The following is a 24,007-nucleotide window of genomic DNA, read 5'->3' on the forward strand; positions in this document are numbered from 1 at the left end:
GGAGGACACCTGTGATCGGCGATATTTGGGTGCTTTTCGCTTGACACGAGCTTGTGCTTCAAAGCAAAGGGTAGCTGTGGTGAGTTTGCACCGAGCGTTAATCCGGCAGGGCTGGTGCTGCTGGGCAGGGCTGGAGTCGCAGCAGGGTTAAGGCAAGGGAAGGGGCGGCGAGTTCGTTAGCTCCTGTGGGACAGGGGGAACAAGGTAAAAAGGTCATTTATTGTTTGTGGAGTATGGAGAGGTTTGTGGGGAGAGGAGCTGTAAACTTACCATACCTTGTAGAAGCAGTTTCTATCATATGTAGTTTTTGTTGCCCACTGAAGCTATGAATTCCCAGCTTTGCCCTTTGGCTGGGGTTTCTGGGCTTTCGTGGCGATCAAGCCCGAGAGGTCAGAGGTGGAGCGAGCGCTTCGTGAGAGCCGCGGTGCTAGTGTCCACGCCAGCATCAAACACGTCCCCCGCTGCCGTCGGCACCCCCCGGGCCGTGCCTCTTTGGGATACGGCTGTACCCCGAGCTCAGGTGTACGAGGCTTCTCCTGCAGCTGCCGGCTGGGGCTGTACCCCGCGCTGCCCCTCCCCGTGCCCCAGCACCCACATCTTGCCACAGCCAGACAGCACGAGTGCCTGCTGAATATTGTCCTGTGGGTTAGAAAAACCCACCAGTAACCATTTGGATGTAGCATTAAAGGATCACTTCATCTTCGCAAACGCAGGGCTCGTGCAAGCCCTGGGCTGTTTCCAGCCGTTACCCTGCTTTCGGGGTGGCCGCCCCAGCCCCGCAGACCTGCCCTTGCTGGGAAGGAGCTGGCGGGGCTGGGGACTGGGGCTGCTGAGGTGACGCAGGGTCCTGGGGGAATACCCCTACCCTTGTTTTCTAGGGACAGATTGAGGTCATTTTGCTGCTCTCCGCCTGGTTGTTTCGGATCGCCATGCTGCCGGTGCATGTGGGATGCTCTTGTCCAGGCCGGAGGAAGCAGGGGCAGATAAACCTGCCTCTGAACAGAGACATTTCCATGGAAGTTGCCTCAAGGTTTGTTATTGTCGCTTACTCTGGGACAGCCACAGAGGCCTGTAATTGCGGGGAGAGGCTGTGGGTGGCTGGATAGGAATCTCGGGACAGGCTGCTGCCCTCCCGGCAGGGAGATCCCGGCCGCCCCAGGAGGGATGGGAGGAGGGTGAGAAGGACAAGGAGAAGGAAGAAGAGGAGGAGGATAAGGAAGAAGCAGGGGCCCCTGTGCAGCTCTGAGTGTTACGGAGATGGTGAGTGATTTAATACCAGAACTAGGAGGGGAACAAAGAGATTTGCTGGGATAAAGCTGAAATGAATTCAAGGAAGCTATTTTGTTCACATTGTTCGTGAAGATGTGGATCTGGCTGTGATGAAGGCCAGAAGGGTAGATGGGCTCAGAGAGCAGCCTGGGAGGCGACCGGTGCCCAGACCCTGTGTGCGGGAGGATGCGCCAGAGGAGGGACTGTGCTGGAGGACGGACTGCGCCGGAGGAGGGACGGCTCCAGCGGGCATCACGGCAGCTGGCCCCGAGCCATCGTGGCTTCCTGCTTTGAGCTGCGGCTGCTAGGTGGGCTATTGGTTTGGACCAATACGTTACCCTAGTTTTGAAGGCTTCCCCATGCCCACTGATCCGGAGGTGGGCAGGAGCCAGCGGGACGGGGTGAGCATGAGGACACGGGCAGGAGCCGCAGGGTGGGGACCAGGGAGTAGGTGCAACAAGGAAGGGCCGTGGGCGGTGAGAGGAGGAGCGGTGGAGCCCTGCCCAGCCCTAAAAGCCCCAGCAGCTTTTAGAGATGTGCATTTTGCACGCAGCATGTGCCACCTGCCACCCGAGCGGCCGCTGTGTTTCAGCACAGTCCTTCCAATATGCATCACCTGCCAGGGGAGGATGCCCTGCATGAATGTAAGAGTCACTTTTTCTCGTGCTTGTCGCCTTGTGTGTGGATGCGGGGCTTGGCTGCCCTCCCGCACGGCAGCCCGGCTCGGCTGAAGTTGGCAGGAGTTTTACTGGAGACCGGGTGGAGTCAGCGCATCACCTTTCTCCCTGGTCTCCACATCTGCAGGGGCGTGAGGACTGTCACCGCACGTCCCTCAAGTGACAGCACGCTGCCATGACGGTCCTTACTGGGGCTGGGGCGTCTCTGGGCACTTACATCACCCCACTGCCCCAAAGGGATTTCTTAAGCTTGTTTGATTATGCATTAAAACTGGTCCACAGGTCCCGAGTGATGGAGGAGAGGGGACTGGGGGCGGTTCAAAAGGGGCTAGGCAACAGCGAGGTGTACTGGGTCTTGTGCTGGGCGGCAGAGGGGAGCTTGATTCCTGGCTCGGTGGCGTGCCACCTCAGCGTAGTTTATTTTGAAGATTTGCAAAAGAGGGATGCTGGAGCTGAGAGGCTCTGCAGAGCCCTGGGTTTGACCTACTGCGAGAAAGCATTATATTTTTATAAAACAAGATGTGGGTATTACATTGTCTACGTTCTTTGCAAGGATTTACTGAGGCTGTAGTGTGTCATAGACATATGTTTTGCTGTTAGTTTCCTGAAGCTGGTGTTTCAGATTAAAGCGGATGCAATCTCTGTGGCAGTAGGTTCAGAGCTCTGCTGTGCGGCACTTCTCCAGGCTGACGGGGTGAAATCTCCTCTGCCTGCAGGCAGCAGATGTGCGGCGGTGGTGTGGGGCACCCAGGGGATTCCACGGTGTACCGGGCTCTGCGGCCTCAGCCTGGGGCTGAAGGGCTGCGGCACCAGAGGGGGCTGGGGATGCCTCCCCCTGCATTCGCTGTGCACGGCTGCCACCGTCTTGGGATTTCCTGGCACCTTACGTGGTGTTGTACATAAGGCCTGCCTGGCTCTTGGTCCTTGAAAACGCTGTTTTCTGGAGGCCCAAAAAGGAGAAAATAAATAAACAGGCTGTCGTCATGACAGCTGCTGGTGGTATCACCCACCCTCCGCACGGGTGTTGGGGTTGCTGGACTCTGCAGCAAGGCACCGGGCTGCTGCCCCATCGCCTGGGCGTGCTGGTCCCCGCACCCCAGGAACAGAGGTGCTGCCCTGTCCCTGCTGCGCATGGGGACTGTGCGAGGGTCACAGGTATTTGAGCAGTATTTCAAATTTCCAAGAAATTTGGAAGAGCTTCCAAGCACCGAAGGGTTCATCCATTTTTGTTTCTCGGTCTCACATCTCTGGGTAAAGCTCATGCGTGCCATTACGTTGAATCCAGAAAGGGGTGGAAGGTAGATGCTCCCTCGTGCGCACTCTTTTATTCTCTGTGCTGACAGCAGTAGTGCCAATAAAACGAATTTTTGTTTTCTGTGTTCATTTGATCTGCTGCAATAACAGCATGTGGAGCTCGTAGAGCCTTCCACCTCCCCAGAGCACTGCGCGAACATGATGTGCGTCTTCTTGCAACCAGTAAATAGTATTTGGGGAGGGAAAAGAAAAACAGAAAGGTTAGTTTGTTATTCTTTGTGATATATGAAAGAGCTGTCAGCTCCATCCTGAAATCATGAATCCCCGGGTATTCCTGGGACAGGGCGAAGGAATGCATCCTGCAGTATTTTTTCACTTGGAACAACCATTTGGCTCTTCTGGTTCTGAAAAGTTTAACTTCAGCTGAGTAACAAATTAATGCTGTCTCTTAGTCACTGTCTGGCTTGGATGGGAACACTTAGCTGACCTGGTTTATCCGTGTATCCATCCTGATGGCTTGGACAGGTCTCTTTGCTGGTGCTGGGTGCCTTCCAGGGCGCTCGCTTGTGGTACCGCTCGCCTGCTGCAGCGCCAGCAATGCACGCGGTGCTGACGGGCGCGGGGCAAGGTCGGACGTGGTGCTGCTGGTACTCATCGCGGTCTCAGTGTATGGTTTCTGGAAGGCTATTTTTTTTTTTTGTACATATTTTTATTAGACTGCTAGAGCTGGAGAAAGTGAGCAATTTCTTCTTCAGGCTTCTGCTTCAGACTGGTGGCAAGGGGGCTCTGCGCCCCTACACTCGTCTGGTTTAAAAAGGGCGGGTTGATCTGATACCAGATGAACTCTAGCCCTCGTTCCCATCTCCTTGCCTCGCGCCCTTGGCAGGGGGGTCCACAGGACTGACAGGAGGCACGTGGAGGTGCTGGGGCGCTCCCCGGGTCTCTGCATGCCCGTTACTTCCAAACTGGAAAGGAGACTTGGAAAGATGCCTGCTGAACCTGACGGCACGTTCACCGGGGGCTCAGGAGCGGGCGGTCGGACCGCGGGGTCGCTTCCTCCTTCCCCATGTGCCACATCGCCCGCGCCTCGCCGCAGTGCCTGATCCCCCGCCAGCCCCACAGGCGGCAGAGACAGCTGTAACGGGCTAACAGCGTCCGGGTTTCCGATGATGTGTCACATCTGCAGAAATCTGTGAAAAGGGAGGATTTTATCCACCTCGGACGTAATGCAGGGCAAGGGGGAGCTCGGGGCCACCTGTGCAGGGGCAGCTCCACCTGCGTGGCTGGGTGCTGCGCGCCCGCGGCCCCCCGGGCTGCACCAGGGAATCTCCACGTGCTTCAGGCTAAGAGGACCCTGCCTGGCTCCAGCCCTCGCACCCCTGCAGAGCTGCCCCTAAACCACCCCTGCTCCTCTGCTGCTCAGGAGAGCCCGAGAGGGATGGGCTGGAAAGCCGATCAGAAGCAAAGTTAATTTAAAAAACCCCGACGAAGAGCTGTTTTTCTAGTGCCGGCCAAGAAACGTGACACTAAACAAATAGCAGAAAATAAAACAAAAAATGAAATTCACATTGGATCTAGAAGCAGCCTTTTAATTTTCAGAATCTACGATGTCTGCGTGCAGAGATCTTAATTTCAGATCCGGTCTGTCAATGCAAATGTCACTTTAAATAGATATTCCTGTGTGCACGTTCTGGTGCGTTTTGCCATGTCGTTAATGGATTGCTCGTTCTGTGAGTACATTCTTGTCTCATTTTGTATCCCCATACATTAAATTGATAGTTTGGGGGATTATTGCTCGTTCCAAGATTACATGGGTGGAGTCCCCTTTATATGGCCATGCTGGTATGTAGTGAATTTGAATTGGCGCAGCAGAAAACTTGAAAATTTGGAACAGATAACTGTCTCCTATCTTTATATGGGAACATCAGAGTTTCTAGCTTTATTCTGGGGTTCTTGCCATTCCAAATATAATTTATTCTTTTACATAACTGTTTTCATATGATACACTCTGAAGAGTGGATAATGGTTTGGGGAGGAATATAATAATTTTTTTTCCCCTCCAAGGCTGTCTTACCAATTAATGAGATTGAGAACACGTTCCAAAAATCTATTTTTCCCCTCTGGGCTTTTTCTAATGTACTCGATTTATTCTGTAGTGTGTCTTGTGCTTCCTTTATGGAGTTTGATGCCTAAATATTTAGTGGTGGTCGGCCGGCTGGAGCCCCTGTAAATACTTAGCATACTGATGCGGTCTCTCGGCAAGCTTGGGCAGCGAGGGCAGGTCCGGCCATCCCAGTCCCTTTGCGCCCAGGCAGCTGGGCTCAGGGACATGGCAAAGTCCCCCCCCGACGTGTGCCGACCTGAACCTTGCTGCTGGCTGAGGTTGGCCTTACGGGGGAAGCTGCTTGCTTTTGGGGGGATGGAGGGGTATCCTTGCCCCCCTTCTCCTTTTTACTGTCCTGTCTGGATGAGAAGGGGCGGCCTGGAGTGAACCAGTGCCTCCTTCCCCCAACCTCGGGGTAGCAAGGAAAGGATATTCCTAGGGAAGCATGCGAAAGTCAAGGGACTTTTCCTACTTAAAGCCTCACCTGTAACGTACATCAATAATGGTTTTGTATGTTTTTCTCTGCTTAAACAGTTTGTTGCATATATATATTTCTTACAAACTCATCCAAGTAAGCAGCCCCAGGCTTTCTGCCCCACTCTGCCCTCCGTGGTGGTTGGCGTTGCCTTCTGAAGATGCCCGTTTTCCAGCTTTCTCTGGGGGTGCCGTGGGATGCAAATCCAGCCCCAAACCCCTGACTCTGCTGAGTGGTTCCAGCGTGGGCTTCAGTGCCCCGCGGTTGTTCTCTTGCGGGCTCTTGGGGCACCCGGACTCTGCCAGGGCACTTTGTGCTCCTCCTTCCTCCCGCCGGCACTCCTGAACCCATTTTTGTGCCCCGGGGCAGTGCCCAGTGAGAGGGGCCATCTGGCAGAGCTGCCAGCCACCGCAGGGCTGCAGGCGAGGAGGATGAGGCCGAAGAGCAGGGCCGGAGTCCCTGGGGTCCTCAGAGGGACAAGGGCTGCGTGGCGGCAAGGACCGGAGGAGCACGGACGTTAGCATCTGCTCCCAAAAGCCTGTAGCGTATTAATTTCAGAGAGCCTTACAGCTCCAAAATGGGTTGGCTGATACGCTTCAAGCCCTGTTTTTAGAAGAACTGCTTTTGTTTGAGACTAAACATGAATTTTTATGGCCTAGAGCAGTTATGTTGAGTTGGTGACGGTGGGAATGGGGTGCTCAGCACAGACCCTGTGTTACTCCAGGCGCTGAAGTCGTGCCCACTCTCTTTAAGCAGCGGTTTTGCTCTGTAAAGTGTCTGTGTAAATACCACCTTCTTACTCGGTGTCCGTGCTCCCCCCCAGTCACAACTGCTCCCTTTCTTGACCAAAACTGAAGAGCACATTGTAGCCTGCCATGCCCACCAGCCCGCCCAGAGCCATCAGCTCCCTGGGGACGAGCAGTGCAGGAGTGGGTTTCCTGGTACGACGGGCTCGCTGCTGGCTGCTGAGGAGGAGGATGATGAAGAGGCCAGCTGTGAGGAGCATGGTTAGTTTGCAGTGGGCATGTTGTTCTGCAAGCGGCTCTGCTCTTCCTCCGAGGTCTCAGTTAAGTTAAAAGCATATCGTGGTTGTGTTTGCATCATGCCATGGTTGACAGGCACGGAGCTGGCTGCCAGCAGCCAGGTTCCCAGGAGTGAGGATCTGTATTTACCCAGTTTGACGCAGACATTGTGTAACCTTGGGGAGCCACTTTCTGGGCCAAAAGAACGAGACCTGCTCTCTGATGGCGTTTTGAGCTCTGGTTGGATGATGTCCCATGGAAGGGCTGGGTTTTATTTGGTCCCCTGCTGACAGCCTGGTTCATGTTCCTGCAGGTCTTGCATGCGTGGTGGTTATTAATAGCTCATCGGTGGGTGGGTGACCGGCCAGGTTGGCCAGATCCCTGCTCCAGCCAGATCCTCTCCCTTTTCCAGGTGTGTTACCAAAGGAGTGAATTGATGGCAGAGGGCCCTTCCCGAGGGTGCTGCGCTGCAGTGGCCCTGGTCCTGCTCGCCAGGGCAAAGGCATTGCTGCCTGCATGCTGCCTGGGCAGGGGTCTGCGCTGCCTGGGCTCCCCCGCGGGGCAGCAAACCTCAGGCAGTTGGGGTGGGGGACCCCGCTGTGGGGACCCTCACGCTGTGATCCACTTGCATCCGGTGGCTTGTCCCTGCCGAGGGGACAAGGCTGCCGGAGAAGAGAGGGAGGCACCCATGCATCTCGATTTTTCAGACTGAGTGGAGGGGTACCCACCAGACCCGGTACTGGGGGGCAGGTAAAGGCAGAGGGAGAAAACAAGGGAGATGCAGAGGTCTGTCCAAGCAGAGGTGGACTGGCTGGTCGGACAGCAGCCAGGCTTCAGGTGGGACCAGCCATGCTCAGCCTGCTCTGGTGGCGCAGGGCGAAGGGTGGGGTGGTGGGTGCAAGCCTGCTCCCTGCCAGGGTACTCCTGGGGGGTCAGGGCGCTTGGACACCACCTGAAGTACTCTCCTGGAAACCCTCGTCCTTGTGGTGCCCACCGGTCCTCCTGCGTGCCTCGGGAAAGGTCTTTCCCAGTCCGAGCTGCAGCCCTGGTTCCGCCGTGTCCCAAGGGGCTGCAGCTGATTGAGCGGAGCGTGCGATGGGGAGGGCGCCCGCTCGTTTTCTCCCTGCACTATAATTAGCTGGGTTGGCGGGCAGACCTGCTGTCAGGCTGCCTGACGCTCAGCCAGGCTGCGGGGCTGGCAATACAGCATGTAAAGTACATGCTGCAGGACAGGGTGTAATTAACTGCAGGCCCTCGGAGCTGAGAGCTGACTACTCGGCTTCCAGCCTTTTTTCTTGCCTTTTTTTTTTTTTTTCTCTCAGTGATGGAATATATAAATTCACCTATAAACCAGTACAAACATGTATGAGCTGGTATGCCCAAAGATTAAAAAAAAAACCAACCCAAATATTGGAAAGTACCAGGCAGTGCATGAATGCAACATTAAGACCAGGCAGCTGACACCCCCTTAAATGAGGCAAAATAAAAAAAAAGCAGGTTCTAGCGGCAACACGAACTCAGCCGCACTGCACCCCCTGCACGTGCCGTGCTCAGGGCTTAACGCTATAAATAGCAGCATATTCAGCTACGCATCTCGGCCGTGATTCTGCAAACACTTAAGCCCAAGCACATCTCTTTCTCAACGTGCTTAAAGTTGCAGTAATAGTTTGCAGGCTATAATCAAGAAGGAGAAATAAAAATAAGGTAGAAAATAGCACATGTGCAGCACAGTGTTGGTACCGGCTATCAATGAATATACAGCCTGGGTGTCTGCTGCTCCTCCCTTGCAGCTCCTGCGCCCCTATTATTAAGGATTTGATTAATGACAACACGGAGAGAAGGTGCCCGCGCCTGTGTGTGCGTGTCACCCTGGATGTCGTTGTTGAGCTGGTGGAGTTTACAAGCTCCGGTGATTTTGCCAGCAATTTGACAAGTTCTTTCATCCGGAGAAGCTCCGATGAGCAGCAAGTGCACGGCTCGGTCTGTGCCAGCCCTCAGCACGGCTCGGGGAGGTCCTTCCAGAAAGAGAAACTTTTTAATAAAGAGGCTGTGCGTGCATGTATGTATGTATATATACGCATAAATTAATTTCTACAGGCATGTAGCAGTACAATAGAAGTCAAGAAAAAGTTTCCTGGATGAGCTCTCGGTAAAGAAATGCTTTGAAGTTTGGGTCTGCCTTAGCGTGGTGTGAGCTGCAAGGGGTTTGCGGGTGAGCAGCCCCCGTTGGTGTGGGGAGCGTGGCCTGGGAGGAGGCTTGGCCGGGGACAGCAGGGGAGGGAGAAGGCTGGGGGAGATGCTGAGAGGGGGCGGGAAGGCAAGGGAAGGCGCGGTGGCAGCGAAATGAAAGATGAGTGCAAATGGACTTGTTGATTGGGGGGTGTTGGCAGATGCTCATTAGCAGACTTGCTTTTCCTCCTGGTAGGAAGGCAGGCTCGGGGACGGAGCCTGTTCTCGTTACCCCAGCTAATGAGGAACCCAAAGTCAGTTGTGAGGGTTCGTGCTGCAGCCAGCCCAGTGGTGTGCGTTTAATTGCCGAGTGGAAGGAGACCGAGGGAGGAGAGGGGACGCTGGGTGCTGCCGGGCGGCAGGGCTGGTGGGCACCAGGGCTGTGCTGGCGCGGCTCGTGGCACTGGGGCTCGGTTCCATTCCTCCTTGGTCCGACACACACGTGTGCACAGATCTCTGCTCCTCTGTGCAACACAGCTGCAAGGGTGTGCTCCGAGGAGGAGGAGGAAGAGGAAGCAGAATTTAATGATGTTGGGAAGTTTGGCACTGCGCTGGCTTGGCCTGGCCCTCATGAATACAACCTGTTGGCAGGGCCAGGGTGGGCTGCTGAGATGTGTTCTGGAGTGAGGGGCTGGTAACAGGGCTGCTCTCCAGGAGGAGCCCTCTCATCGCATTCCTGGGGGTCAGATATAGGTTGGGTGAAAGATTTTCCAAAGAACCAGGTTTACATTTGCATTTCAGCCCCTAGGAAAACACCAAGGTCTCCCCTCCTGGGTCCCAGACGTGGACCAAGACGCTCCCCCAACCAGAGAAGAGCATTCGGCCTCTGGTAAGATGAGATGCTGGACTGTGGGTGTCCACCTGCTCGTGAGAGGTCTTTCTGGCGTGGCGAGGTGATGGGTTCAGGCTGGTGTCTGAGCACAGCTGTGGTGCCAGGATGTGCCAGCCAGGGGAAACGCAGGTCCTCTTCCTGGGTGGGTCTGTGGTGCCTCCAGTGGGGAGAGCTGCTTGGAGGACACCACAAGCTCCTCCGGCTCCCAGGTGTGGGTTGAGCTGCTCTGCTGGGGGTGGCTGCAGGGCTTCGTTTCTGTTCCCTGGATTGCCTTGGAGTACCTCGCCTTTCCCTTCTCCTTCCCCCCAGATGGTCCAAAAGCACTTTTCTCTACTTTTTGGCACATTTTTCACCTTCCATTGGACTCAAAGTCCAACCTGGATGCACGTCAATGCCCCACGAGCATGCACAGGGTCAGCGCTGTTTGCAGGCGAGTGTGATAGCTGGTTCAGACTCCTGCTCGAGAGCTGGGCTGGGATGAGCTAGCCGCTGAAGAATGAGCTTGTTAGAGCCATTGGCATCCTCCCCTGGCTGGGTCGGGTCTGCGGGGAATCGCTTGCCCCCTCCTTGGAGCCTTTGTAGTTGAGGGAGGAGGAGGCCGGATCGCGACGGCAAGAGGCTGGGCTGGCACGTGCAGAAACGCTGGCGGCTCATGCACCCCTCTGTGGACCACCGGTGCTTTGGCTCTGCCGAAATGCCATCCTCTGAGAGACCAAGGCCCTTTTCTGATTCCCAATGGCACGTGTCTTCCTCCCTCCCTCAAGCCAGCCCCTTCCATCTCTGCATCTGGGCAGGCAGCGCTGCTGCCCCAGCCTGACCCTTCCTCTGCCACCAGATTTTGTTCTGCCTTGTGACCCACCCTTTCTTAATCACCCCTGTTCTCCTTTCCTTAATCACCCCTGTGCTCCAGCAGGCGGGTGAGGATCTGCCCTCCAGCAAGGCTTGCCTGTGGAGGTGCAAAGCTGCGCCCAGCTGGGTGGCCCAGAGCTCCCTCCCGGGTGTGAGCTGGTTTGCAGCACTGCCACATCGAAGGTAGGAGTTATCACCGTGATTTTTGGCTGAGCAATCTGGTTCATCCAGCCTGAAATTCAGGTTTTAGGGTTGAGGGTTCACCTGGCCTCAAATTTGGGTTTTTGGGAGACTCAGGGCTGTATTAGCCTGGGGCCCTGGTACGGTGCTGGGGGCAGGTCACGATGGCAGGTGGGATGGGTGCCGGTGCCCACGGAGGAGAGCTGGTGTCCGCAGGGGAGGAGGCAGCACTCCCACAGCCCTTTGGTTTCTTGGCCAAGCCCGTGCCGGAGGCCGGGGGCTGGAGGGACACGGGGGTGCATGGTGTGCCAAACCCCAGGATGCTCCGGATGGGTCGGCCCTTGCTCGGAGGGATGCTGCTAGCTGGGGCAGGGGGAGATATCTCCTTCATCCTCCTTCTAAACAGCCCTCTTGCATCCCAGGCTCTGAATTTTATCCCCCTTCCGACAGTCAGGCATCAACTCCCGATTACTCATAAATGCAGCATGTTGCAGATACGCGGAGCTTGACAAACGGCTGCGCCTGAAAGCACAAACTGCCAGGATCCACGGGTGAGAAGCTGGGATGAGGGGGTACAGACCGTGCAGCCTCGGTCCCCCTACCCTGTCCTGCCCTGGGGGCCAAGTGCCTGCTGCCCATGCCCACATCCCCCTGGAACATGCCCAGCCTGGCTTGGCTCGGGCACCCGGCTCAGGGATGCTGCGGCTGGTGGGGCAGGGGCAGAGGTCCCAGCAGGTGACCAGGCATGGATGGCAGGTTTGCAGCCTAGACCGCTATCCGTGCTGGCCCACGAGTTTGTTTTGCAGAATCCTCTTCTAGCATGGAAAAATAACTCATCCCTCGGTTTTTATCTCTTTTGTTTGTGTGGGCATTGATTACGCTGGGAGTTACTGAGCCAGATTTTATTGGAATGACTTAGAAAGCTGCCACCTGCAAGCAGCCGCTTGTCGTTGGGGATTATTTTGATGTAGTTCCTAAATAATTGCATGAGGCTTCTTCAGCCTTGCTAATAACTTTGTTCTCCAAGGGACACTGCCCAGAAAAAGATGAGCTGAGATTACACTTGGCAACAACATTTAGGAGAGGAAAAAGTACAACAGGGTTGATGTCTGCTGGCGTGAATAAATAAATAATACAATACCTCTGCCTTAGCCCCTCCGTGAGCACCCTTGTTTCCAGCCCCGTGTCTGTTATCTCCCCAGCTTGGCTGAATTTTGGAATTCAGAGTGGTCCTTTAAACGGATCTCTTCTGTCTGCAGCATGTTGTGCTAATTCTTATCAGGGACCAGCAAGGCTGGCTCTGCAGGTGAGCTGTCCTAGGGAAGCCTGCCTGGTAGCTTATATACGTTGTGTAACTTGGGCTTGTTAAATGTATGATTTAAATAACTTGCAAAATAGTTTACTTAGTGCCTGAAATGTGAAATTAAGAGAATAATTTCATGTTGGCCTAGATTCTCATAGGTTTGCAAAGGCTTTGTGAAAATTGTGGGTCGTGTTTTAAATAAAGAGATAAGCCCACAACTGTCTTTGACGTTTTGTACAAAATCCAGTGTTTAAAAGGAGCTTGTTTTGCAGTGCCGAAGGGAGCGGGGTCGTTGTGTGTACAGCCATGTGATCGCCTGCCCTGGTGAGGAGGGCTGGGAAGCTCCCAGCAGCGCTGGGAACGCCACCGGGAAGACAAGAGGAGCCGGTGCCTGGGCTGTGCTCAGGTCCACTGGCTTTGATGCCACCGGGCAAGCCTTAGCGATGGCCCAGATGCAGCTGGGTGTTGCTCTGCTAGTTTGGGAGGCTGCATTTTTACACCCCTGCAAAGGTGCTTTTTGAGAACCTGGGCATGGGTCCTTATCATGATTCCTTTATGGCAAATAAAACTACTCTGGCCTCTCAGTTGGTCTTGTTTTAGTGTAAAAACACCAGGAAAGTTGGTGTCCTGTTGCCTTCCCTTTTCCATCGTAGCATTTCTAAGGTGTTTCCTATGACGTTGCACTTTCAGCGTTGATGTTGCACTTTTCTGCAAGAGCAGAAGGGCCCTGAGTATTGCACAGATACTTTAATCAAAACTTTAATCAAAACTAGGGCAGTGCAAGCCTGGCTCAGGTATTCTTATATGGGGAGGGGCAGAGGATAGCGGTGGTAATGATCTCGAGGCAACAATTTCTTAATCATATTGGCAGGCAATCCCTGCTTCTTGGCAGGCTGCGTCCTGGCACCCAGGAGCTGTGGGCTTGGCGTCAGTGTCCCCTTCTGCTGCTGCCTCTGCTCGAGTGGTTGTTTCCTCTGGAGAGGAAAGAGATTAAAGACGGTGCCCGGCCGCATGCAAAAGGGCTCGGAAGGCACGCACCCAGGGGCAGCGAGGTGTTCGGGGCACTGCCAGGCTCCGAGGGACGTCATCCGGGACAGCATCCTGGGGTCCCACCTTCCTCTCCTGGCCCTGCCGGCAGCAGGAGCATGAACGCTGGAGGGATGGAGGGTGTAGCCTGGCAGCTTTTTGGTAGCTGCCTTGCCCAGTGCCACGTGCCGGGGTGGCGGGGGCTGCTCTTGCCCCTCCAGATGCCTCCGTGCTGCCAGTCCCCGCAGTCGCTCACCTCCGTGTCTCGGGAGGAAAGGGTGGAGATGGGCACAAGCCTCGCTTGAAGTATTTGTTTTAAAAATACATGCCAATGAAAATGACTCTCCCCATTATTTCATTAAGGGATTTAAAATGTGCTTCCTAAACCCTGAGTCATCAATGAAGTGAGCAAGCGAGAAGCAGCACAGCGGGTCCCGTTGGAGGGTGACTCACACTGCAGGGGGGCTTGGGGCTTGCAGGGGACGCTTTGAACTGGGGCATGCTCCACTCCCTCCCTCCCTCCAGGGACGGCCAGGGTCTTCCCAGCATCCAGAACAGCAGCAGGAGGTCTCTGGGTGCCCCTGGGGCCCCAGATTTATTTTGGGAGCTGAGCCATCACACTGCAGCCATGCCTCTCTGGAGACCCCAGCTATGCCTTGATGCACAGGAGCCACCAGCAGACAACTCTCCTGGAAGCCCGTAGATCAACCAACAACAGTGCATGCATGCAGGCTGGCATTTGATTTTTTATTGTATACCTGCATAGATAAAAGCCTCCAGATCCCTTATCAGTTCAGGAAGAATTGATCTTTCCTCCCAGAAGGCAGGGGAAAATGCCAGGTCACCTTTTGCTCATTTTTGGGAGCTCTCTGCCTCTTTCAGTCCCCTCTACTTGGTTTATTAACCTCCTCGGTGGACAGTCCCTGTCCATGGCTCCTGTTGTGACACCGCGTGTGCCTGCACTCACTTCCCCTTCCACTTTTTCATGAGGGTCTTGCTTAGAGGTGGCCAAAAACATGTCCTCGCCTTGGGTCTTGCTGCTGACCCTGACTACCTTCTCCTGCCCAGGCATCACCTCCACCAGCCTCCAGCAAGCTCTCCTCCGTTCACACGTGATTCCTGTGGCCACGTGCTTTCCAGCTGCTCTCTGGGCGCCCTTTGGATCCACGGCCACCTTGGTTTTGTGTGTGCTCGGGAGAACAAAATGCAATATGGTGGGATGGACCTGTGTTACTTCATCTGACTGCTGGGCACGGTCCCTCTCTCTTCTGGGAAGAGAGTAAGGAGGTAAAGGGCTGTCTAGGGGCAATAAGGGGAAACGGAGGCATGAAGAGGGAAGAAAGGGCTCAAGGCTGGACCTTGGGGTGGTGGTAGAGCCAGGAGCTGATCCACAGCTCCTGGCCTTGCTCCAGGCCCGATTCCTTGGACATGGTGCTGGCATTCTGCTTTTCCTCCTCGTTTGCTATTTTCTTATCAAGGTTTAAAATTAGCTGTTTTGGCTGATCTTTGCTGTGATCACTCCCCATTTTACTGTTTTATTTTTCCTCTCTGCAAAGTTAGTGCCTCATTGTTTTATTCCAGATATCTAAAACCTTCTCAGTTTTCCATGACTTTTAAAAAATAGTTGGTTGATAAGCTCAAGGTAATGCCTTCTCTTAGCATGCTCGTGCAGCTCATCCTGCCAGCGGCTTGTGGACTGCATGAGCTCGTGAGCCATAGAGCGCGCGGAGGGCCGGGCAGGCTGCCATGCCCATGGTGCTGCTCACCTGCAGCTGTGGCACGGCGCCGACACAGAGCACGCGGCTTCGCCAGAGCTTCTCCACCTCCCTTGCCTGTAAGAGCTGAACTTGCAAGGTGATCTTTTCTTTTTCCCCAAGTTTCCACGTGGTTTTCCCTCATTAGGGGTTGATTTCAGAGACCTACACCTCCATCCTAGCGAGAGACGAGGGGAGGTTAACACTCATGATACCTGTGACTGCGTGAAGGGGCTACTGCAAATTTTGCCATCTACTGCACTGCGAATATTGGTGACAGTAATAGTCCCCCCAGCATTTTAGAAAGGTAGAGGAGTGTCAGTGTTGTTTCCTGCTGTTATCAGTTATCAGAAAGGTCAGGTACTGTCTGGAACTGGCTATGGGGTTGCTGGGAGCTTTTTCCCACAGAGCTCAGCTGCAGCTGGTGGGGGGTCTGACTGCGCGGGATGCAGATTTTCCATGTGTTGTTTCAGTGGTGTTGAGAAAGCTGTTTGCAAGTGGTTTCTCCTTAAATATCAACAGTTCTCCGTGATCCCTGCTAGCACAGTTATCAGATGGAACTGAATTTGTCATGGCTTGTCACCCTCGTTGCAGCCAATCCATAGTTTGGGAACTGGTACCCTGGGTTTTAGGTGTCAAGTTTAAAGAAGTAAGGAAATACCTCATGGGAGTGCTGTGCCTGAGGGCGTGGAGGTGTTCCCGGATGTGCTGTGGGCTTGGAGGACAGGTTCCATCGCCCAGGGCATTCGCTCTGTGCAGTTACTGCTGTGCTCGTTCCTCTGCTGCTTCAGGAGTGCAGAGGGTGGTTGAGGAGATCACCCAGGCAGGGTCACCTACCCCTGGTTGTCCTGGACACCCAGGACCATGTCCAGTTGGGTTTTGAATGTCTCCAAGGCTGGAGACTCCGCCACCTCCCTGGGCAGCCTGCGCAAGTATTTGACCACCCCATTCTGGTGTCTGGCCATCAATCCCGTGGGCTTTGCCATAGCTTCTGTCGTGTCAGAGGAGGGGAAGCAGCGGGGAGATCCAAAGGGTGCCGGCTGTCACTGGCCGGTGGGGGTTGCTCAGAGCTTTTGCACGCGGACATGGCAATCGACGGGCAGGCACATGAGATCTTCCCACCCCCAAGGGCTGCTCCTTGTGTGCTCCCAGCTCTGCCCCAGGCCGGAGCTCAAGTGTGTGCCCGTGAGATGTGCGAGAGGGTGGCACACATCCAGACCAGCGTACCCTGCGCTGCGGGTTTGGTCGCAGCCTCCCCACGCCGGTGTCCAACCAATGCCTCCATGCCAGGGAGAGAGTCAGCCACCGAACCGCAGCCCCGTCTCGCTGGCTTGGCCAGCGCTCCCTTTTTGGGGGATGTTTTGGTGACAGTGGATCCCTGCCTGTTTAAAATCCAGGGCCCTCCTCTCCCCGCTTGCTTTTCAGTCTCAGGGTGGGAGCACCCGGTGGCTTTGGCCAGCGAGGGGAGCGCTGGCGGAGAGCGCTGGGAGAGCTCCCGCGCCCCTGATTAGCATTCGGCCCCGCTGCTTTGGCGCTCGCGCTCGCCATTGCCTGGCAACCACAGAGCAAAACTACAACAGCAGCCCCAGAGCCCGAGCGGGCTTCCCGCGAGCGTGCACGCACACCGGCACACGCCCGCTGCACGCGTGGGGACGGGGCGGGTGGCGGGGCCGCCTCACGCTGCTGCCCACTGTCCCCCATCCCGGCAAGGCGCAAGGGTGAGGACCGTCCCCAAGAGGAGGAGGAGGAGGAGGAGGAGGAGGAGGAGGAAAGGGCTCCGGCAGTGCGACGGCTTTGCTGACACCCAGGTTTGGTGGGTCTGTCTGTCTGTCTGCCCCGGCACCGCCCGCCGCGAGCATCCCGCTATGTCCGGCCCGGCCTGCCCCTCCGTGTCCCTCGGTGGCGGGGGCCCTTCCGCGCTCAGCAAGCACGTGCCATGAACTGGGGCCTCGGAGCGGGGCAGGGGGCCAGCCTCCACCGTGGGTGCCTCCAGGACAAGGCGTGCTGGGGGAGAGACTTGGGCGTATGTGGGTGTATATGGCCCTGTTGGACAACAGGGCAAGGCACAGCGGTGCATGGGTGCTCTCTGTGCGCCCGGCCTTGCACCCAAAGCGGGGTCTGTGGGATGCCTGTCACCCCCAGGCTCCCCGCAGGGAGGCTCAGTGTGGCTGGGGTCTCCAGGAGACCCTGGCGCTCCAGCAGCCCTGGTTGGCATGCTGTCAGACTTTTACTAGGCCGTGCTGTCGGCGGAGTTGGCGGTGCATTGGAACCTGAGCGTGCATCGGGCTGTCTCTGCTTCCCAGGCTTGCACATGCTTGGGGTCTGATGTCCTTCTTCTTGGCAGAATAATTGTGTGGTCCTGTCCCCGGGGAGTGGCTGTGGGCCTTGGGCTCAGTTTCCCGCCCGGTCGGAGGCTCGCTGCAGGCGGTGGTGGCTCAGTCCTTCTGTCAACACTGCATCGCATCCTCTTTCCAGCTGGGCAGGCTCGAGAGGACACGAGTCCCCTCCTAACACAAGGTGCCATGCTTCTGCAAGTGATGGGAGAGACAGACATGCCTGAATACATTGGGTTCAGACCTAATGCATCCCCCCACCTCTGCTTGGGCTCTTTATTTTTACATCCTTGGCTGCTGTGGGCTCTGCCTCCGGCGCATTCGGTGGCTAGAGGTCCTGAGCTGCCTGCCCTGTCCAGCCAGCCCACATATACCCACTGGGCAGCAAAAAGCATAGGCATGCCTTTTCCTGCTCACCACACATCTTCATCAATGATACTTGCTTGGCAAAGGGTTAAAGAAATACATCTCTTTTTTGTGTCTTGCAGAGCCTGGGGTCAGCGGACAAGAAGGACTTTTACCAGCCAAAGTAAGTGCCAGTAGCTGTGGTGAGTAATTGCATGGAAATTCCCAGTTGGTCCACATTACCAAGCAGCTCTGTGGCTTGCTATGATTAGACATTTCAATGTACAAGAATAGCTGCTGCAATTACACAAGTGAGGATAACAGTGGAAGGGCTGTCAATCATTTTGGCTTCAGGGCATATGCAAATCATTAAATCAGGTCAGAAGGAATCACGACAGCTTGACTGAGCCTGAGGGACAGAGCTGGGACCTGGCGGCCAGGGAGCGGGGCTTGCAGGGGTGACCTTTCCCACCTCTGGCTCCCTCTGCTCCGGGTTTGCACAGCTGAGCTGCTTTGGAGAATTGAAGGGTTTCGTTCTGTGTCACAACAGGCTGATCTTGAAGTACGTCTTCCGCAGCCTGTGCTTTGACGTTGATGCCTGTCATCTTCCATCCGTTGTGTTTTGTAAAGCACGGTGAGCTGCAGGGGTGAGAGGAAAGGAAGAGGCTCTCTGGAGCCACCGTATTCATGAACACGAACAAAGGATCTGCAAATCACCCCACTAACATAAGCAGCTGGTTACTTAGTGCATGCCCTTGGCCATGGCTCTGAGCTGGCTGTGACAGTCCATAAGCGAGTGAGAGCGGAGCGCTTATAGCTGTCAACCTCTGAGATCTGTATTAAAATACAAGCAGAGGTTGCACTCGCAGGCCACTTATGTTGTTGCGCCCAACATTTGCAGAGCCTCGCTGCAGCATGGCACCTTCGAGGTAAGAAGGTTGTCTCTTTGGTGGAAGAATGTGTCTGATACCGTCACTGTTTGGATAAGGGCAAACTCTTATTAAAAGCCACGTTGAGAGGTTCGGTTCTGGCCCTGACCACTAAGCAGCTGTGCATCGTGCTGCTGAGCACATTGCATGTGGGACCTTGTGTTGCTCCTGCTCTGCCTGGGGAAGTGAACATCTTTATGTTATTGCCTTTTTTCTTCTGAAAAAAATGCCATAGGAGCTTTTGGAGTTGTGGAACAGTGCTCTGATGTGCAGGATTGTCAGAGGAGCATGGTTTTGGAGGATTCAGAAGGAATTGGGTTGAGGAAATTTCTCCTCCAAAACTCACTTTCTTTGGGATACTCTGGAATTGGGATACTCTGCACTTGCTCGCTCTTTACTGCTTTCCAAAACGTTCCTGTAGAGCTGATTCCTGGCAGTGCCTGAGCACGCAGTGAGCACCGAGGCAGCATCCTCAGTCCAAGTTACTCTGGGCATCAGAGGAGGCACGTCCAAGGTGCACTGGGGATGGCAGGCTGTGTCATGGTGCACTGGGGATGGCAGGCTGTGTCATGGAGCACTTTACAGAGCTGCCTGCTTGCTGCCTGCGATGGGGAGCGCAAGTATCGGGTGTGTGCGTGTTCTTCAGTTAGCCGCTGGCTCCTCTTTCTTTATGCCACCAAATGTTTTTAAAACTCAGTGCTAGTCTCTTAGGTCCATACTGAAAAGTCTGATTTCAGGGAGCTCCTCTGTCCGCTCACCCCGCGGCAGTGCTGATCATCGGCTTTCCAAGATGCTTGGCAGCTAGAGACTTCTGAAAATACAGCCAGAGCCATTTCCCAGGCTGTTTAATCCCGCGTGGCTTTCTGGGAGATCAGAGGGATATCCCAGGAGGTTATGAAGTCATCGTGGACACAACGACAAAGTGAACACACATTTGGCAAAGACTTATAACTGTGCTTTTGTGACCTCTACTAACAGTCGTCCAAGATTTCAGCGCTTTTTACTGTAGCACTGCGGTGTGCTTATGTAGTGTGTGTTTTGACAAGCAGGCTTAAAAAAGATCGAAGCATCTCTAGTGTCCCTATTCCAGCTGAAGCTTTTGTGATTTGGAGGAAATATGTAAAGAGCTCTTACTCTTTGGTGTTCCTGCAGGGTGATTTTGGCGGTAGGTAGCAACAATTATAGTGCTGCTTTTATAGCTCATCTCATCAGAGAAAGGAGGGATGTTTCTCTACCTTAAGAGGGAGAGCATGGGCTTCCCATCTCACTGAAGTTGCAGAGCTGTTGGGTCAGTGGTGGGTGCTGGTGCAGAAGGTCTCATAGATACAGGGTGTCTTACTGGTCGTCTCTGGTTCCCCTGTGCCATGAGGCTATGGGACCACCATGGTTTGGCCAAGCGGCTTGTGATATCAGCTGTGACTTGACTAATCATAATATTATGACTTTGCTTTATGCCCATCCTATTTACATTTTGCAGTGGCTATTTTGGGGTTGCGACCGGTAGAGTTTGTGGCCTTGATGTTGCCTGGTACCACTGCTCCCATCCGATTTGGCTCTTCAATCCACTGGCTGCTGCCGGCACCGTTGCTGTTGCAGGCAGACCTCCTTTTGCTGCTGCAGCCCGTCTGCAAGGCTGGGCCAGGTGCCGTACGGAGGCCCTCAGCCTCTGGCAGGACTGGAGCTGGTCTTCCTCAGCAGAGAAAGATCCCTGGCAGACATGTTCCCCAAGCCCTGGGCAAGGCGGCAGCGAGCAGCCAGAGCATGGGAAGCAGCTGGTTCCCAGAGCTGAGCCGAGCCGAGCCGTGGTGGTTCATGAACACATCTGTGCAGTGAGGCTGGTGATCTGAGAGAAGTCCGGCAGCAGGTGGCTGGCCCTCCAGCCCCCACATGCCAGAGAAAACTTGACTGTGCCTCTGCTTTTCCTTTTCTGCGCTTCAGAGGCAGCATTTCACCCTGAGCAGACCAAACCCCCTGCACTGCGGGAGCAGGGTCAGAGCATCCCTGCTCTCGGGTCGGTGGTTTTGGGCTCTCACAGCAGATGTAGGTTATAGAAAAAGAAAAAGGACACAGACACCAGAAATCTGAGCAGTGTGTTTTATCACCGCTTGTCCTGGGAGTGAATCTTGCTCCGTTCCTGCCGTGTTCAGAAGCTTTCTCTGACAAGGCGTCCTCCTCTCCCCTGGACACCAGGTATTCCGTTAGCTGGGTTTCCCTGTGTCACCCTGAGTGACACCTTTCCTTCCTTTGTTGCCTCTTCCCTTCAGAAATGGAAATGCTGTCATTACGTTCCCTCACCCCATAGTTACAACTGGTCTACCTCAGCCGGCAGTAGGGTGTTCCCTAGGCGCCACTGAGTCCTGTGCTCGTCAAGGGTATGGAGAGGTGTCTGCCTTTACCCACCAGCCTTTGATGGCCTTTACACTAAGCTCTTCCACTCTGCCCAGTCCATCCAAGAGGTTTTAAGGTACAGATGTCCTGCTGGGTTCCTCCAAATGCAGTGTGGCAAGCACCCAGGAAAGCATAGTGAAGGCAGGCCTCCGCTGTGGGAAGTCCGAGGTGCCCAGGACGGAGCCACCAGGGCTGAAATGATGTTGCTGCCCTCTCTGAGGGAGGCACTTTTACTTCCAAGGGTTTCAGTGAGGGTGCTTATGGATGTTCCTGCAGGAGTCGGCCCATGTCAGTGGTTGTGACTCCTGGCTTTTGTGTGTCTGGGAGGTTACGTTCCCTCTTTCCACGTTAAATGCAAGGATGCTGGTTGGGTCAAGAAGGCTGAAGCGTTAATCTTAAAAAAAATTACATTATCCGAGAACTCTATGGGCTAGAGACCAGCTTAGGAAGAACAGGCATGCTAAGAGCTCCCATAGCTGAAATTCCTGAGAGGAGCCTGGCATATGAGGAATGTCCATGAGTCCAGCAGTGAGCCACCATCTGCACGGGGTTCCTCACCTACGGTGGCTGCTCCAGCCTTGTGCTGTATCCCATTTGAACAGGTACAGATGCCTTCCTTGCACTGAGTTTCCAAAGCAGGTTCTTCAGATGTCAGAATGGTATATCCCAGCCTAATAATTCTCATCTGATGCAGTTTGGGCACGTACGTCCCCCATTGCAATCCTGCCTGCAGCCCCGCTCTGGCTGGGGTCTGGCCAGCATTCGTAGGGACCAGGGAAGAAACACCTCGTGGGCTGAGTCCAGCCCCTGGCCTGCTTGCTCCTTTGTCACCTCGATTTTGGAAGCTGCTAATACAGCTGTAATGTTGTTAGTATATCTGGATTTCCAGAGGTCCTTCCAAATTTCTGACAGAGGGCCCTTGACTGCTTTGTCAGGGCAGTTTCCTGAGCAAGGAGCTGCTGGCTGAAGACCCAGGGACACCATGCTCAGAGACAGGAATAGGCTCTCTGGGGACAGGCGCTTTTGCTTAATAACACTCCTGGCAGGGCTGGTTGGAAGTGTCTTGACAGGAACCGAGAAAGGCTGGTGTGTTTGCTAATTCCCGGTGGCATATATTTGCTCTTCAGTGTCAGGCACCAACTGGAATTCAGTTTCTTCGAACCCAGAAGGAAATTTTGTTAGTAATAACAATCATAAAACCCCTAGCACATGTAGACTGAAATACCTGGCTTTAATTAAAGTGTCACTGATTTGCTGCAGGAGCTGCTTGTGCTCCCTGCCCATGCTGTCTCCTCTGCTGAGAGCAACGCTCATCTGTCAAGAGAGTTGTCACTCGGGAGCAGTTAATATTTGCCAGGTGCTTTGAGGTGTCAAGAGAGACACTGCTGTAGCAACACAAAATGCTCTCCATTGATCTGCTTGTTCAGTCCCTTGGGACAATGTGGCCATGCTGAAGAGACCTGATGTCTCAGAGTCCACGTCTTGCTCCAGCAGAATCCCACAGCCCTTTTATACAGGCACCTTGTGGCTCTGTCTCCATTTCAGATTAAAGACTGCCGCCCACCTTCTGTGCTTAAGCCTCGGACGTGTAAACACACAAGGAACCTTTGAAACCACCTTACATAAAGCAGCAGCTCATGTTTGTTTTGCCTTGCAGTCTTCATTACCGCCAAGATGTCTCTGCAGCTAATTCATTGTCACCCTGCTCTTAAGGCAGAACATTTCATCTCTTAGACTAAAACGTTTCCGTGCCAGCACTTAGACGAAAGTGTTTCATTGCTGAATCATTATCTTGTAAAACCGTGGTGTTTTTAAGGATCTGGAAATCAGTATTTATATCTTGGAAGCATTAAGGCCCATCATAATAAGCTAGATGTGTTCCTAATCTGGGTGTTCATTTCATTGCCTCCTGAACTCAGACATTATCGTTATAGTAATGATAATAATAACACACATATATGCTACATTTGACTTGTTTTGCGGTCATTGAGAGTCATTCAGCTGGGATGCTCTTCAAGTGGCTCAGGTTTACATGCAAAGTGCCAAGCAGTGGGAGGAGGATGCACAGGGAAAGGGGGGAGTAAGAGACAGTGCAGATGATGCAAGGGAAGCAGTGGGGTAGGGGAAGCAATGCCAAGCCCACCTGTCTGTACTGAAGCCATGGGATGCTCAACGCTGCAAGAAACTGCCCCCAAACCACCTTCACGGGGTTGGAGAATGCTTCTCCCAGCTTCACTTGTAGGAAAGGATGAAGTGCGGTCACCAGCATCTCTGGTGGCAGCAGGATGGCAGAGCAGTGGGGGGTGGAAGAGAGGTGCTGGGGTCTGTGGGGTGAGTGCCCCTCGGATGGGTGCAGGTTGGCAGCTGAAGGGGAGCGGAGCCCTCCAGAAGGGACCATGAGCATGGACTCCTAGCTTCCAACCCCAAATCCTGGCTGAGCCAGTTTTGTGAAGAATCAGGGAGTTAACTCCTCCACACACAACATAATTAAGTAAAGAAGACTGTGATGCTGGTCAGGGTATCCTAGCAGTGGGGTCCGAGCCACTGAAACTTTATAGCAAGCTTAAAAAATACTTCTCCTGGGTTTTGTCCAATGGATTCAGAGCCTGAGTTCCAGGCAGGTGGACGGGCTTTAAGCCTCTCTGAGTGCTGGGAAAGGAAGGGAATCCTGGAAAGGTTCTTTGGAGAAATGTCGTGGTTCAACAAATGCCAGTCTGGGGATGGAGAGCAGAGCTGGCCCAGAGCTGAAGGGGAGCGGAGGGTTAGCAGAAACGGGTATGAGTGGTGGGAGGCAGCTCATGGCGTGGCAGAGAGTTGCCTTGGATGTTTGCAGCAGGTGAAGGAGACCGGCTGGTACTCCAGCCTCTGAACAGTTCTGCAGCTTTCCTTCTGGCCTTCAAAAGGTCTCCCCTGCCCTGTGGTGTGCTGATCTTTGAAGCTAAGGTGGCCCTGTCTCTCTCACGAATGCCCTGAGCCCAGAAAGGCTTCTGGAGACTTGGCTGCTCTGGGGAGGAGGGTTCTGCCCGGGGGGGGCTGGT

At 54.4% G+C, this 24,007-nt stretch overlaps 1 protein-coding gene across 3 annotated transcripts in view; it reads left to right on the top strand.

Moving 5' to 3' along the window:
* The window catches only part of LOC142416257 (ankyrin repeat and fibronectin type-III domain-containing protein 1-like), a 257,068-nt gene that overhangs the window by 161,453 nt on the left and 71,608 nt on the right, over positions 1–24,007 (top strand). For all 3 annotated transcript variants that reach the window (XM_075515582.1, XM_075515581.1, XM_075515585.1), the window contains one exon: positions 17,796–17,836. In XM_075515582.1, coding sequence (XP_075371697.1) covers positions 17,796–17,836 — 41 coding nt within the window. The remainder of the gene's footprint in view (positions 1–17,795; positions 17,837–24,007) is intronic.

The sequence above is a fragment of the Mycteria americana genome, chromosome 12 (assembly GCF_035582795.1).
Source record: "Mycteria americana isolate JAX WOST 10 ecotype Jacksonville Zoo and Gardens chromosome 12, USCA_MyAme_1.0, whole genome shotgun sequence".
Classification (NCBI taxonomy): Eukaryota; Metazoa; Chordata; class Aves; order Ciconiiformes; family Ciconiidae; genus Mycteria; species Mycteria americana.